Raw genomic sequence first — 13,645 nt, 5'->3', positions numbered from 1 at the left:
GGACACAGAGGCGCGTGAGGGAGGCCCCTGTCCCCAAGGGACACCGCTGTGTGACCCTGGACATGGTGCTGACCTCTTCGGGTCCAGGGTTCAGGGATGGGAAATCGGACTCAGCTCCTGTTGTGGGGTCAGATGAAACCACCGCTCCCCACCCCTGCCCCCGGGCCTCCTGCCGCCCGGCAAGTGGTGGACAGCCGGGGCTTTCATCCTGGGCCTTCTCCTGCAGTCCAGCCCCTGCGGGGTGTGACCTTGGCCACACAGCTTTCTGCAGCCTGGGACAGGTGGCACCCTCCACTTCACAGGGCGGCCCTGCTGGGGATACCCCCATCTGCAGGGGCTGGCACACGGGGCGGGGGGGAGGGGGCAGGGGCAGAGGGGAGGGGGAGAGGTGGTTCTTCTCTGTTTTACAGATGGGGAAACTGAGGCTCAGAGAGGAAGAGGTATGTGGTCCAATGCCACAGCGGGGGTGAGTGCGGACAGACGTGGGGTCGGACCCCAGCCCAGTAATCGGACCCCTGTCCAGTGCCTGGACGGGGCAAGGGGCAGCAGTCCTCCTGGTGGCCGAAAGGGGGGATGTCCTCCACCCCCCATAGCCACTAGAGCGCTGTATCCCCCCGGGGGATGTTGCGAGGGGAGAAGAGGCCGGGGCTCCTGCGGTGTTGGTGGGCTGATGCTGAACCCATCTGCTGCCCGCCCCCCTTGTTCTTGACCTCACAGGCTACTGGGCCTCGGGACTGCGGGGGTCCCATCCAGGCCTCATGAACCCCCGCCGCTGGTGACAGAGAGGGGGGTGATGGGGGGTCTGGGGTTCCACAGGCCGCCCTTCTCCAGCCACAGCTGCGCTTTTCATCTGGTGCAGGGCGCCACCTGGTGGTCACCCCAGGCCTCACCTCAGAGGCTGGACCAGAGCCGACCCATCCTGAGCACACAGCTGAAAGCGGTCTGGACCTTCAAGTTCAGGCCCATGGGGAAACTGAGGCTCACGGGGGGCCAGGAGCTCTGTGGGCCCCTCGGGGAGGCAGGGCTCCTGATGCCGGCCCAGTGCCCAATTTCTCTCTGGTTGTGCTCAGGGCCCCTGGCAGGGTGGCCAGGCTAAAGTGACTTAGGGCACATGGGGACCCAGGCCCAGCCCACAGGGATTCAAGTCACAGCTGGGCTTGTGCAGCCCCTGCCAGTGGGTCTGGTCTGTCTGCCCCGGCCAAGCCAAGACCCCACCCTGCTGTCCCTAGCACGCTTCTCAGAGCCCACTGTTGGCTGAGATGGAGGGGGAAACACCCCCCAGCTTGTGACCACAGGTGAATGGGACTGGTATTGCCCAGTCCTGAGGCCCAGCTGGCTTGGCCACCTGCCTGCCTTGCCCTCCCTGAGCACAGAAGCAGCAGGAACATCGGGTCCTGTCGCGCCTCGGGGCTTCTCAGAACATCGCGGCTCACCGCCCAGCTCTAAACCCTGTCCTGGGGCCCAGGGGGCCTGGGTCCTTGGGCGCTCCCCGCCCCCGCCCCTCTCAGGGCTCTGCCTCCATGGGGTTCTCTCCCCTCATGGCAGCCAGAGAGACCTCTGGCAAATGCAGAGCTGTTCTGTGGGACGGCCACTGGTGTGACTTGCCCAGCTGGGATGCTGTAGTCAGGCCGGTCTGGGAAACTGCGAGCTAAACCAAATCCAAGAGGTCTGTCTCCTCTCTGCAGGCCTTGTCAGAGCCTTTAATGGGCTCACCGCAGTGTGACTCCAGAAGAGGGCACTGTGGGCAGCAGCTCTGGACATATTCATCCGGAGTCCAAGAGCATCTCAAGATCTTTTCAGGGGACAGCCAGTCCTCTCCTCAGCCTGAGCCCTTAGGGTGCCCAGGTACTACCTCTCCTGCCAGCTTCCCTCGCGGCGCTGGGCTCCACCCCACCAGGCCCTGTGCTCACTCTAATTCATTTGTTCTTTCAGTGGGCATTTACTAAACACCCACTGCACCAGGTACTGGGCTAGGTGCTGGGGATACTGCAGGAACAAGATGACACAGGTCCCCGGAGCTCAGGGCCTCCTGGGGCGGGGGATGGACCACACCCGGATAGATGAGGAACACGGGAGTGGGGCTGGGTAGAGCTTAGAAGGAAAGGGGGCCTGGCAGCCGGGAGCAGCCTGGGACATCAGCTGGGCCTGGCCGTCCTCCCGTGGACATGAACAGCTTCACAAAACACCAACACCCCCCCGGGGAATCGGCGAACACAGACGGCAGTGCGGACCTCTTCCAGGCCACAACAATGCTCAGACCTCCCCCTTCCCGGCTGCAGGAGCGACCAGTGCTTCCCTGGTGAATCACAGCCCCCGCCAGCTCCAGGCTCCCCTCTGCCCACGACGCCCCTTTCTGAGCATCCGACCTGAAGCAAGGTCGCCTCCTCAGACCCCCCGGCACCCAGCGCACCTGTGGTTGAGACACCCCGTGGCTCTCCCCGGTTGCAAAGACCAGTGGCTGGAGGCTTATGACAGCTCAGTCAGAAAAGCAGAAAAGCAAAGTGGGTTGGAGGAGAGACAACAGAGAGACACAGGGAACAAGTGTGGGCACTGTTGGCCTGGGGGTCTGGGGAGCCTCTCGCACGTCTGGGGGAGGCCAGGCGTCGGGGGCTCCGTCCCGTCCAGCAGCGCTGGACCCTCATCTCCTCGTCCCACGGAGCCTGCCTGCTCTGCCCGCCTGGCCGGGACCCCGCAGTTCCTGCGAGGGCCAGTCTTCTAGTCCTCAGCCTGGGTGAGGAGATGGGCTCAGAGGGGGGCGGCCAGGGCTTTGCCCCTGCTCACACAGCTGGCGTGCGGCTGAGCCGGGACCCTTCTGCCGGCTGGTCTCCCGATCCTGTGCTCCTTCTGCCACACCCTGGGCCCCCTCCATGGTGGCAGGGGCCTCCCCAGTGCCACCCTCAGCTGTGGCACGTGGGCCCCTGGGGGGGTGCCTCCATCTGGGGGTGACCGCAGACCACCTGCAGCGTACCTCCCCCGATCGCCAGCCCCACGGGGGCCCCTGCTGGGTGCACCCCCCTCTGCGCGGTGGGCCACCTGGCTGGGTCCTCGGGTGCTGGGGTCCCTGGGCCTCTGGAGACCCCAGCAGACAGGGGCTTCCTCGCTCCTGGAACTGTCACACCCCACTTGCCCTGCCCCCGCCCTCTCTGAGCACATCCCACACTGAGAAGGGGGCTCCGCTCGCTCCTACCCAGTCCCCCATCTGCTGTGCTGCTGGGCACCCTTCTGCGGGCGCTTCCTCCTCCCGCGAGGGCCCCCGCCCGCCCAGGCTGGCCCCAGGGCCCTTCCTCCCCCGTGCCCTCCCTCCAGGTGGTTCCTGCCCTCCCTCCTCAGCCTGGCCATCAGGGGCTCCCAGGGCACCCCCCACCCCGCCCCCAAAACCCTCCCTGCTGAGGCGCCTTTCCTCTCTCCCCCTTTCCTCCCTGTCCTCCGCCCTGCAGGTCTTCACCTCCTTTCCACCAGCCACCGCCTGGGCCATGATGCCCTCAGAGCACAGGCCAACTGCTCGGGCCTCCCCGCCACACGTGCGGGGACAGAACACCCACGCGGAGCCACGGGGACCTCTCGGCTGACCCGGGAGAGATGTGAAGGAGGAGGAGGCCTCATGATGTGGAGGGCGCGACGAGGGGAGGAGGGGAAGTAGAGGGAGGGAGGGCAGGGAGGGGCTGAGGGCTTCTTCAGGACACACTGCCCTTTCCTGTTGCGCCCCTGGAGAGCACGGCCGGCAGCACGCCTTGCTCACCACGCTGGGCTGCACTGCCCCCCTGGGGCTTGGCCAGAGGCAGGACCAGACACCCAGGACTTGGGAAGGAGGTGGAGGGTTAGGGTCCAGGCCCGCCAGGAACTGGCCCCACCATCTTTGAGCCGAGGTCACGTGGGCGGGGACAGAGAGTCGCTTCCTTCTGAGGGGCCAGACGTCCGGTGCACAGGCGGCCACTTTGCTCTTGTTAGGGTGGACTCTCACGTGCGAGGCCGGTGGCCGAGACACCTGGGAGAGCCTGGGCCTGGCCTGCTTCCTTGGCTACAGGGAAGGGATTCCAGAACTCGTCTCTTCTCTGCACCTCCATTCCCCCTCCCCCACCACGGGCAGGAGACACCATGGGGGTGGCAGGACAGCTATAGGCCCTGGAGTAGACAAACTTGTCACCATTCCAGCTCTGCTCTGGCCTGCTGTGTGGCCTTGGGAAAGTCACTGTGTCTCTCCGAGCCTCAACGTCCACCTTTATGAAATGGGCTCAGGACAGCAGCCCCTCCCTGAGGACCAGAGACGTCGCCCTGGCACCTGGCGCCCCAGCGGGGGCTGACTCAAGATTACTTACACCAATGGCTGGAGCCCTCTGCTGCCCTCCCTGCAAAAGTCACCCCTTCCACAGAGTCCTGGTGGCCAAGTAGACACATAGCAGCTGGGGCCGCCTCTGCAACGGGCAGCCCAGGAGGCTACAGGAGCCTTGGGGTCAGGGGCACTTGCTGCTGTCAGTGTGGACGGTGAAGTTGGGCCACCAAGCAGGAAGCCTGAGGGAAGGAGACAGCCTCAGGCTCTGGAACAGCTGGGGCTATGGTGGGATTGGAGCCCCTTGAGCAGGCCAGGCCTGAAGGCCCTCCCCTCCTGGCCCATCTCAGTCCTCCAGCTGTCCAGGTCTGACACGTGTAACCTGGTGCCGCCCCCTCCCCTTCTAGAGAGAAACAGGCTGAGCTCAGCACCTCTAGCCTGCTGACACGGGGACGCCCCCAGGTCCCCAGGCCCCCAGCCCACCCTGGCCCCTCAGGCCCTGCCTGATCCAGGAGGGACAACATCAGGGAGACCCATCTCTGCTAAATGACACTGATGGGCATGAAGTCTCTGCCAGGTGGCCACGGGCCCGCAGCAAGAGCGAGACCCTGCCTTCTTCGCCTGGTGTCTGAGGCCTTCACTGCGGCCCCAGCTTCCCCTTCGGGCTCCTCTGCCCGGGCCACCCCCAGCTCGGGGTTTCCAGACTACCCAGCGCCCCATCCTCCCAGGCTTGGGGACCATCTCCCTTCCTGCAGAAAGCCTGGCCTTGGGCCAGCAGGCGGTGCCTGGGGACAGATGTGGGTCTAAAGCCCTGGCAGGGGGCCCTTGTCCTCATGGGTCTGCTGTGGGTGTGGCCATGAGGAGGGGGCGCTGATGGGGGGCAGTGGTGCTGGCAGTGAGCAGGAGGTTGCCAGCTGTGTCACCTGGGGCCATGGCAGGGGTACACCCGGAGCGTGGAGGAGCCGGCAGGGGGTGCGGGGTGAATGCCGCTCAGTTATTAGTCTGCAGTTCAGGCCCCGCACACCAGAGGAGCAGGAAGCGCTGCTGGGGCCCTCTCCTCTGGGCTGACCTTGAACCCGAGGCTTCCGGCCCAGGAGGGGTCATCCCCTTCCACCGCCCTGGCTGCGGGGGGGGGGGGGGTGGGGGGGGGGGTGGGGTGGGGTGGGGGGGGGTGGCGGCTCAGAGCTCACGGCCGCCTCTTCCCGCTGCCGCCACACGGTGTCGCTGTCGGGAAACGCAGAGCCCGATGGCAGGGGCCGCCCAGCTGGCCGTGGCCCAGGTCCCCCGCTGGCTGGCCAGGAAAGGGGGGACTAAGGGGGATGAGAGCAGGGCTGGGCCCAGGGCCAGTGAGGCTCCCAGGACACGGAACTGAAGGAGGCGCTCAGCCTCTCAGGGCGGCAGGACAGTGGCCACGTTCGTAGGCGGGGCCCAGGCTGACTCGTGGGGTGGGAGTTGGGGGCACTCTGCCTTCCTGGGTGTTTCTTCCATAAAACAGATTACAGAACATGTTTTATGACCAGGTGGTGCAAAAACGAATATAATCCAAGCTAGTTTCATTATTATGGATGCTATATGTTATATAGTACAAATTATTACATACATTCGCTACATATATTGTATATTACATGTAATATACAGTCAATATTGTTGTATTCATTTTTCCTTCAAACTTTGAAAGGAACTGAAGCGAAACTGCTTCATGGGCCCCTAATAGTATGTGGGTCTTGGCTCTGTGCCCACCGTGCTGATGGGCAGGCTGGAGGTGCCATGTCACCCTGAGACTGAGGGCCCCTGAGATGCTGGGCCTTTGCCACCTCGCCCTAGTCCTGGCCCTGGGTGACGGCCTGGTCACTCCGTGCCCACATGGCCAGGCGGGACCTGGCTCAGCCCCGGTCTGTAGGGTCTAGATGCTGGACTGGCTCTGCCATCCCTCCCCAGGGGTCCAAGGTCAGAGGTGGCCCTTGTGGACCTTAAGGCCCACGGCCTATCAAAGGCCCCACCTTGGACACCCCAGAAGTCCCTCGAGTCTCTCTGATGAGTCACCTCCCAGGAGGAGCAGGGACATGCAGACCTCTCTCCTGCAGAACACCAGCGGCACCTCGGTGGCCCGTCTCAGCTGGGAGGGGGCCGAGGGGGCCCGGCTTCTGCATGCCTGGGGACGGGGACCACCTCCAAGGTCTTGGACCCTCGCTCGCTCCCTGGCCTTGAGCTGAGCCGCTCTCAAGTTGACTCATCCACATCTCTGACCGTGGTCCTGGCCTGCCTGGGGAGCGCACAGTCTGGGGGTGCCGAGTCCTCAGGGCCCCCCAGCCTGCTCTCCACCCTGCTCACCTGCTGACCAGACCCAGGGCCCAAGCCGAGCCAGGAGCCACTCCCTGGCTAGGCAGCAGGTGGCACCAGGCGCCCAGCCTCGGGCCAGGGCTCAGGTCTGGCGGCCGGCTCCCCTGCCATTCTCGCGTTCCCTCCCAGTGCCTCCCACACACCCCTCCGCCCCCCAGCTGAGTTCTCTCAACCGCTATCTCCTGACACCCAACAGCCCCCTACGACGTAGGATGGGGAAATCGAGGCTTGGTGAGTAGAGCAACTGCCCCAGGCCTCTGCCCCCAAAGCTGGGCCTTTTCTGCCGCCTCGCAGGGCCCCGCAAACGAATTAGCTGCTTTGACCGTACTGACTTCATCCAGTTTGTTTTGGGATGAAACTGCTTCCGCACATCACTGGTGACCAGATGATGGGTAGCACCCTGCCCCCATGCCCCTCGGGCCCACATTTGGTGTCCTGTTGGTCTCTAGGGTCGGCCAGTTGGTGGCAGAGGAGAGGCTGGAAGTTGGTTGGCTGGAAGGTGGAGAGGGTCACAGGGTGAACCAGGTGTCACCTCCTCCAGGAAGCCACTCCCTGACTGCAGAGCTGGGTCCAGGACTCCTCGGGGCTCTTCTAGACCCTGGGTGGCCCCCATCATGGCACTGACCATGGCAGTGGCTGCTGTGTGTCCGGACTGCTCCCCACCAGGACATGAGCCCGATTACAGGGCCGGGCACTGTGGGAATGCCAGAGGAAAGGCTGAACTAGGGGTATAAACGGTCATGGTCAGCTCAGATAGACATGGGCTACCGTGGCCCAAGGCAGTGCTGAGCTGTGGGATTCAGAGGAGAGGGGCTGTGCGTTCAGAGCCATGATCAGCAGGAGGGGCGGGGAGGGGTCCAGGTGAGGGTGTACACAGGTGTGAGGGCAGGTCCGCTCACAGGGGGGCCCAGTGCCCCCTTGTGCCCAGAAGAATGGCAGAGGGGCTGCTCCAAGAGGCTCTGAGGTCTGGCATTGGGAGTGGGGATGGAGAGACGTGAGGGACAGAAATGATGTCCAGGGGACACAAGTGGCCAGATTCTGCCACTGACTGACCACAGGGCGAAGAAGAGCAGGTGGACAGTGCCCAAGTTTGTCACCTGCCTTGGTCCCAGAGGACGATGGGGGAGGAGAAGATGGGGCACTCCACTGCAAAGGTCTCTTCTTTATGACTTACACAGCCAGGAAACTGCAAGCTGCAAACTCCTACACAGCCGTCAAGACCCAGCTCAGATGGCCCCTGCTCTAGAAAGCTCTCCCTGCCCCTCGGGACCCCTGCTCTGGGCTCCCGTGGCCCCTGACCCACGGTGCAGCAGCAGCTCCTCAAGGGCAGGTGGGCCACGGATGGGTGTCAGGTTGGGGAGGGGGTGCTGGACTGCACAGGTGTGGCCATGCCGGGCTGGGTGGGCCTGCAGAACCCAGGCAGGAGGCTTGCGATGGGTGGGGGCTTGGGCAGAGATAGCAGCTTGGGGACAGTCATCATGGTGGGAGGGGAGGAGGGTCCCTCCAAAGCTTCAGGCTGCTGCACTCAGGGCTGAGAGGTGCCCAGCTCAGCCCACCTCTCCCCCCTCTGGGACCCTGGCTGCATCAGGAGCCTCCTCTGGCCTCTGTCACAGGGTCCCTGTCCCAGACCACTGCCTGGGACCTGGACCTGTCCGAGCCCTGTCTGTCCCCTCAGGCGGTGGGCACTTGGAGGCTGCAGTTGTGTTCCGTTCTGTGTAACCCGGGTCGTTGGCAAGAGCCAGCCTGGAGTTCCCTTCTGCAGGGGGTTGTGGGGTGACGGGGGGGGGGGGGCTGGCCCCAGCTGGGGCAGGTGGCACCTCATTGCGCTCTGTGGGCACAGGGACGGGGAGCGGACGCAGCCGTGGCAGCACCTCCCCCGGAGGGTGCTCTGGGCGCTGGGTCAGACACGGAGGGGTCTCTTCTGACAGCCAGGCTGTGACCGTGGGGACGGGCTTCAGCAGCCACCAGCACGAGAGCCTAAGACCCCCGGCAGAAACGTGGGTGAACATTTGGGATGGCGGTCAGCCCAGGATGGACACCCGAAATAAGGGCTACCCCGGACACTGTCCTAAGGGGGCTGGGCGTGGCAGGCGGGAACTTCCGGGCTCCGGTCAAGCACTGGGTCTGGGGTGGCCTCGGGGACCGCGCCCTGGACTGTGCTCTGAGCTGCTGACTGGGGTCCGCGCCACCTGCAAGGGGGCCTCTTCACCAGTGTGCGGGCCGAGTGACGCCTCTGGGGCCTGGGTCCCCCAGCTTGTGCGCAAAGCGGGTGTGAGTGGGGTGCAGGCTGCGCTGGGGGCCCGGGTCCAGGGCTGAATCCATCAGGAAGGCCCTAAGACTGCGGGGACAGCCGACTAGGGCGCGGTGACCCCCCGTGGCCCAGAGGCGGCTCCCCCGCCAGGCCACGCCCACGCCGCCCACGGCAGACGGCAGACGACGGCAGACGACGGCAGACGCGCCCGACACCGACAGGCACGCCCTCCATCGCCCCGCCCCTGGGCTCCCAGAACAAACGGGCAGACGCCAGATTCCCATGACAGCAGCTTTTATTGAGATCCGGGTGTGCACACGGCAGCCTCCCACCCGCCTGGCCTGGGCTCAGGCCCCCGAGTCATCTGCCGCGTCCCCTGCGGAGCGCGCGGGGGCGGCCCTCCCGTGGGACGTCGCTGGGCCCCTCAGGGAAGGCAGTAGGTTGTATAGTTATCTTCCGAGGGGGCAACATCACTGCCCTGAAACCACACAACCTACTACCTCACCCCGCCGGTGCCCGGGTTTGGGAGGGTCCGCCGTCCTGCCGCTGCCCCCGGCCCAGCCCCGGCCCCTCCTGGTGGTCTGCAGCCACCAGAGCCGAGCTGGAGGGCTGGGCAGGCGCAGGGGAGGAGGGACGTGCAGACGGCGCCTTGGTCCCCCCCGCTGGCCAGTCCCGCTGCGCTTGCTGGGGGTGGAGCGGGCTCGAGGACATTCCTCTCACTCCCTGCCTGGGAGAGGGGAGCCCTGGCCTCCGTCCCTCCGCTGACCAGAGGCCTGACGCTGAGCTGGGCAGGCCGTGGCCTCGGGGGACGTGCTGATCGAGGCCGACCCCGTGGGCTGCCCTGGGGTGCTGCCCTGCAACGCCAGCCAAGCCTCAGTTGGCCCAGTCCCCCTCGGGGCCCGAGGCTACTCCTCCTGGTGCCCAGTGCCGGCCACAGGAATGCATCTGAGGGCAAAGTCCAGGCTGGGGGCCGCCCAAGAGCCTGATGTGGGGGAGGGGGATGTGGACGGGGGAGGGGTGGGCTGCCCAAACTGCCCGTAGGGTCCGTCAGCGATCAGCACAGCGTGGGGAGAGGGAAAGGTCGACTCTGAGCCCTGCCCTCCTTGGACACTTCACACGGTACTGCCCTCAGCCCTCATCTGCCCCATTTCACAGATGAGGAAACTGAAGCCCAGAGAGGTCAAGGGACCCGCCCCAGGTCACACAGCAAGTGGAACCTAGGCCCGTCAGACTTCTTACCACCCGGCAGCCACTGTGCCCACCCTGCCGAGGCTGCGTCCCCACCCCCCCTGCCCACCGCACCCCCCTCCACCAGCCAGGGTCCTGGATGCTGTCCACTGTCGACATTACAGCCACTTCAGGAAAGACAGTAGATTGTATAGTTATCCCATAGCAGGGCAGAGCCCCAAACTATACAACCTACTACCTCACCCCAAAGGGCCGTCAGTCTCAGCGCCTGGAGGGACGTAGTGGCTCCCAGAGGCATCTCCTGGAGGGGGAAGGAGGAGAGCAGCAGGGGGACGGGGGTCAGGGTTGCGCTGGGGCGCTAAGGGCACGGACACTGGCAGGCGGGTCAGCAGAGGGCCCGCATACCCCGGGGAGCAGCCCCACAGGAGAAAACCACCAACCAGGGTGGGAAAAGGAAAGAGGGAAGAGGGAGGGAGGGAGAAGTGCAATGTGGCTTTTGGGAAAGCGTTACAGGTGATGGGATCGCTCCCATCTGGACAGGAGTGGACAGGAGTGGCCATGGTGTCCCCAAGGGACTTCTCCTGCACTGGTGACACTGGGAGGAAGGCTGTCATCTGTTAGAGGCCAACCCATGTCCAAAAGGGGCTACGCATGCCCACCTGGCCCCCACCTCTGACAGCACCGCCCACCCCCGGCTCCCTGCTGCCCCAGGACACACCTCCACCCACTGGACAGGTGTGGACTCCCTCCCCCGTGGGCTCTGTCCGATTGGTCTGGTCCCGCCATCCAGGGGGACCTGGGCTTTTCCCATCTCAGGAGAGGCTATAGAATATTCTTTCTTTCCAAAAGGGAACCTGGCTCCCAGGAAAGGCTGGTCTGTGCCATTTGGTCCTCACAGGCCTGGTGAAGCTAGGATCACTGATGCCATTTCGTAGTGAGGAAGCTGAGGCTCGGATGGGCCCCCGGCAGGGGGGCAGGGCTTGCTCTCGGGCTCTCCCCGGCGTGGCCTCACCCACCACTGCAGAGGGGGCCTCGTGCCCAGTCCCAATAAACAGGGCAGCTGCTGCTTCCTGAACCCCGAGGGGCACGAAATGGTCCCAGAACCCTCCGCTAGTGACGAGGACACCAGGGCCCACACCCAGCACGGGACACTGAAGTGCAGTCACCTGGGAGTGGGGCCAGCAACGCCCCAACGCAGCCTGCCTGCCCCCCAAGACCTGGCTGGCCTGGGCTCACTGGCACCCTGTCTGTCCCTGAGGCCCCAGAAGGAAATCTTCACGAGAGGGTCTTGAGGTCCCGTCTCCCGGCCTCCACTTGGACTCCTTGGCTGGCGGATAGGACCAGGGTGTCCCTAAGGACTCTCCAGGCAGAGCCAGCCAGCCTCTAGGACGGGGGGGGCGAGGAGAGGGTGACCAAGGGCCTTCCTTCGACGCACCCCCATCCTGGCAACGATGCGTGGTCCAGGCAGGCAGATTCTGGCTCGGTTTGGGGACGGGCAGCCTGGTGCAGCCGCCCTGTGGGGTGACCGGCTGCCGTGAGCCTCATCGCTGGGGAGGCCGAGGACACGGCGCCCAGCCCCGGGTGCTGCCGACTGTCTCAGAGTGACTCTGAGGAGGCCCCCTGAGCGCGGGCTCTGGCTCCCAACTTAGCCCCCGAGACCCCCAACGGCCTCAGGCTGCAGGGACCACCTGGCTCTGACCGCTGGCCCTAGCAGGCTGAGGGCGGCACGGGGCAGGACAGCCCAGCAAGTGGAGCTGGCTGCGAAGCCGGGCCGGCCTCCTCGCCGTGCTTCTCCGGACACCTCTTCTGCCCTCGTGGGCCTGGACTTCCTCACTGAGAGGCGGGGTCCATGCAGCAGCTGCTCCCAGGGGATCCGAGTGGCTGCCAGGCCGCCCGTAGTTAACACTGGGCTGGAACCCACGCGTGTGCCACTACTCAGACCCGCCTGCCCTCCCCTGGGCCGGGGCTTCAGCTCCAGAGCCTGCGGTGCTGACCCCACGAGGGCCCCAGCCCCGCCCCGGGCTGGGCTCCACGGGGTAGGGATGGGCAGGGAAAGAGAGGGGGGAGACAGACACACACACACACACACACACCCGGTCCTCCCTGGCTGTCACCACAAGCACCCCCGGACCCCCAGCCCAGCCTAGGAGAAGCAGATGTGACGGGTTCCCCTCATTCAGCCTTTCTGTTCCAGGCCAGACTCACCCGTGTGCATCTCAGGTCGATGGCAGCGGCCTGTGTATTAGGATCACAGCGGAGGGCTGGAGAAAAGGGGGCGACGGGTCCTCACGGTGCAGAGGGAGACAGGGCCCAGCGCTCCTCTTCCATCCAGACACCCTGCGGCAGACCATGGCTCCTTCAGGCCACGTCCAGCCTGAGGTCACAAGTGTATCGTGGGACACAGCTCTGACCACATCCCTCCCCATTATAAACTCCCCCATGACTCCCTACTTCCCAGAGAAAGGATGGTAGGAAAGGCATGCATTGCAGATGTCACCCGTGCTGTCGTGTGTCCTGTGACAGTCCTCTGGGCATTCAGCAGGGGTGGCCGTGCACCCACACCGAGGCCGGGGGTGGGCCTGTCTCCTGCAGAGGGCCCAGGGCGAGGCCTCCTGTGGGCTCTGGCTGGGCTGGGAAGAGTGGGGCGGCGGCGAGGTGCCCCCGCGAGTGGGGACGGCCCCGCCCTAACGCTCAGCTCACCGTTGAGTAAGGCTGGCCTCGGATAGAAGCTCCCATCTCAGTGCCACTTCTTGACCTGTTTGGGTTTTAGAAGAAAGTCACAGGCGTCAGGTTTGGAAGAGCCGCAGCTATGCCCCTCCGGCGGCTGCTCCGTGCCTCCTTCCCGGACTCGCCCGGCCGCCTGCTCCAGGTCCCGCATTTCAGCCCAGCCTGTCTCACCATGGCCTCTCGCCTGGGGACACACCCTGTGCGGAGGCCTGGAGAGAACGGCCCCTGTGGCTGCCTGTGCTGGACGATGCTGGGTCAGAGGTGAACAAGACCCAGGCCTCGTCCTTGAATGGCCAGGGCCGCCGGCGCTCCCGTGCTGGGTGGCCAGCGCCCCACCAGGCTCGCACCGACGCTCTGGGGCCTGGAGGACGGGGCGCCCAGGGGAGAAGGGACGTGTGCCCACCTCCTGGGCACCTGGCACTTAGTGGGACCCGGGAGGAGGAGCCAGACTCCCCACTTCACAGGAGGCTCCCGACAGGCTGAAGCTCCTGCCCCGGGGCAAGCGAGGCCTGGGATCGTCCCAAGAGCAGAAACCCCGGGGGAAGGGGCGCCCAGGACCCAGTCTCGGAGGCCTCAGCCAGCGCTCACTCAGTGAATTGCAACCCCACCTGGCTCCGGCCCATTCCGGCCAGGTGCCCTCCCGGGACCAGCACAAGGGAAGGGACACGGGTGTAAGACGAGCACACAGCCGGCCTGCTGGCCAGCTGCAGAGCCTCTGAGGCTGAGCCCGAGACGCTGGACTTGGAGCCAGACCTACTCGGGTCTGTCCAGCCCTGTCACGGGCCGAACACCGAGCCTCAGTGTTCCCGGCCACTAACAGGGACGGGAAGAGTAGCCCACCTGGCTGCGGTGGTCCTGTCCTGGCCCCTCTC

General features: G+C 65.3%; 1 protein-coding gene across 1 annotated transcript in view; it reads right to left on the bottom strand.

The window, feature by feature from the left end:
- Positions 1-11,388: 11,388 nt before the first annotated feature.
- LOC137775878 (uncharacterized) overlaps positions 11,389-13,645 on the bottom strand; it is a 63,651-nt gene continuing 61,394 nt past the window's right edge. Inside the window, exons 9-10 of the mRNA XM_068561992.1 lie at positions 12,747-12,801; positions 11,389-12,383 (exon numbers count right to left, since the gene is read on the bottom strand). Of these exons, the coding sequence (XP_068418093.1) occupies positions 12,263-12,383; positions 12,747-12,801 (176 nt within the window). The 3' untranslated portion in view covers positions 11,389-12,262. The remainder of the gene's footprint in view (positions 12,384-12,746; positions 12,802-13,645) is intronic.

This window comes from Eschrichtius robustus, chromosome 13, assembly GCF_028021215.1.
Source record: "Eschrichtius robustus isolate mEscRob2 chromosome 13, mEscRob2.pri, whole genome shotgun sequence".
In the NCBI taxonomy this organism is placed as follows: domain Eukaryota; kingdom Metazoa; phylum Chordata; class Mammalia; order Artiodactyla; family Eschrichtiidae; genus Eschrichtius; species Eschrichtius robustus.
Note: the sequence above shows the minus strand (reverse complement) of the source record. Positions and strands in the feature narration are given on the sequence as shown.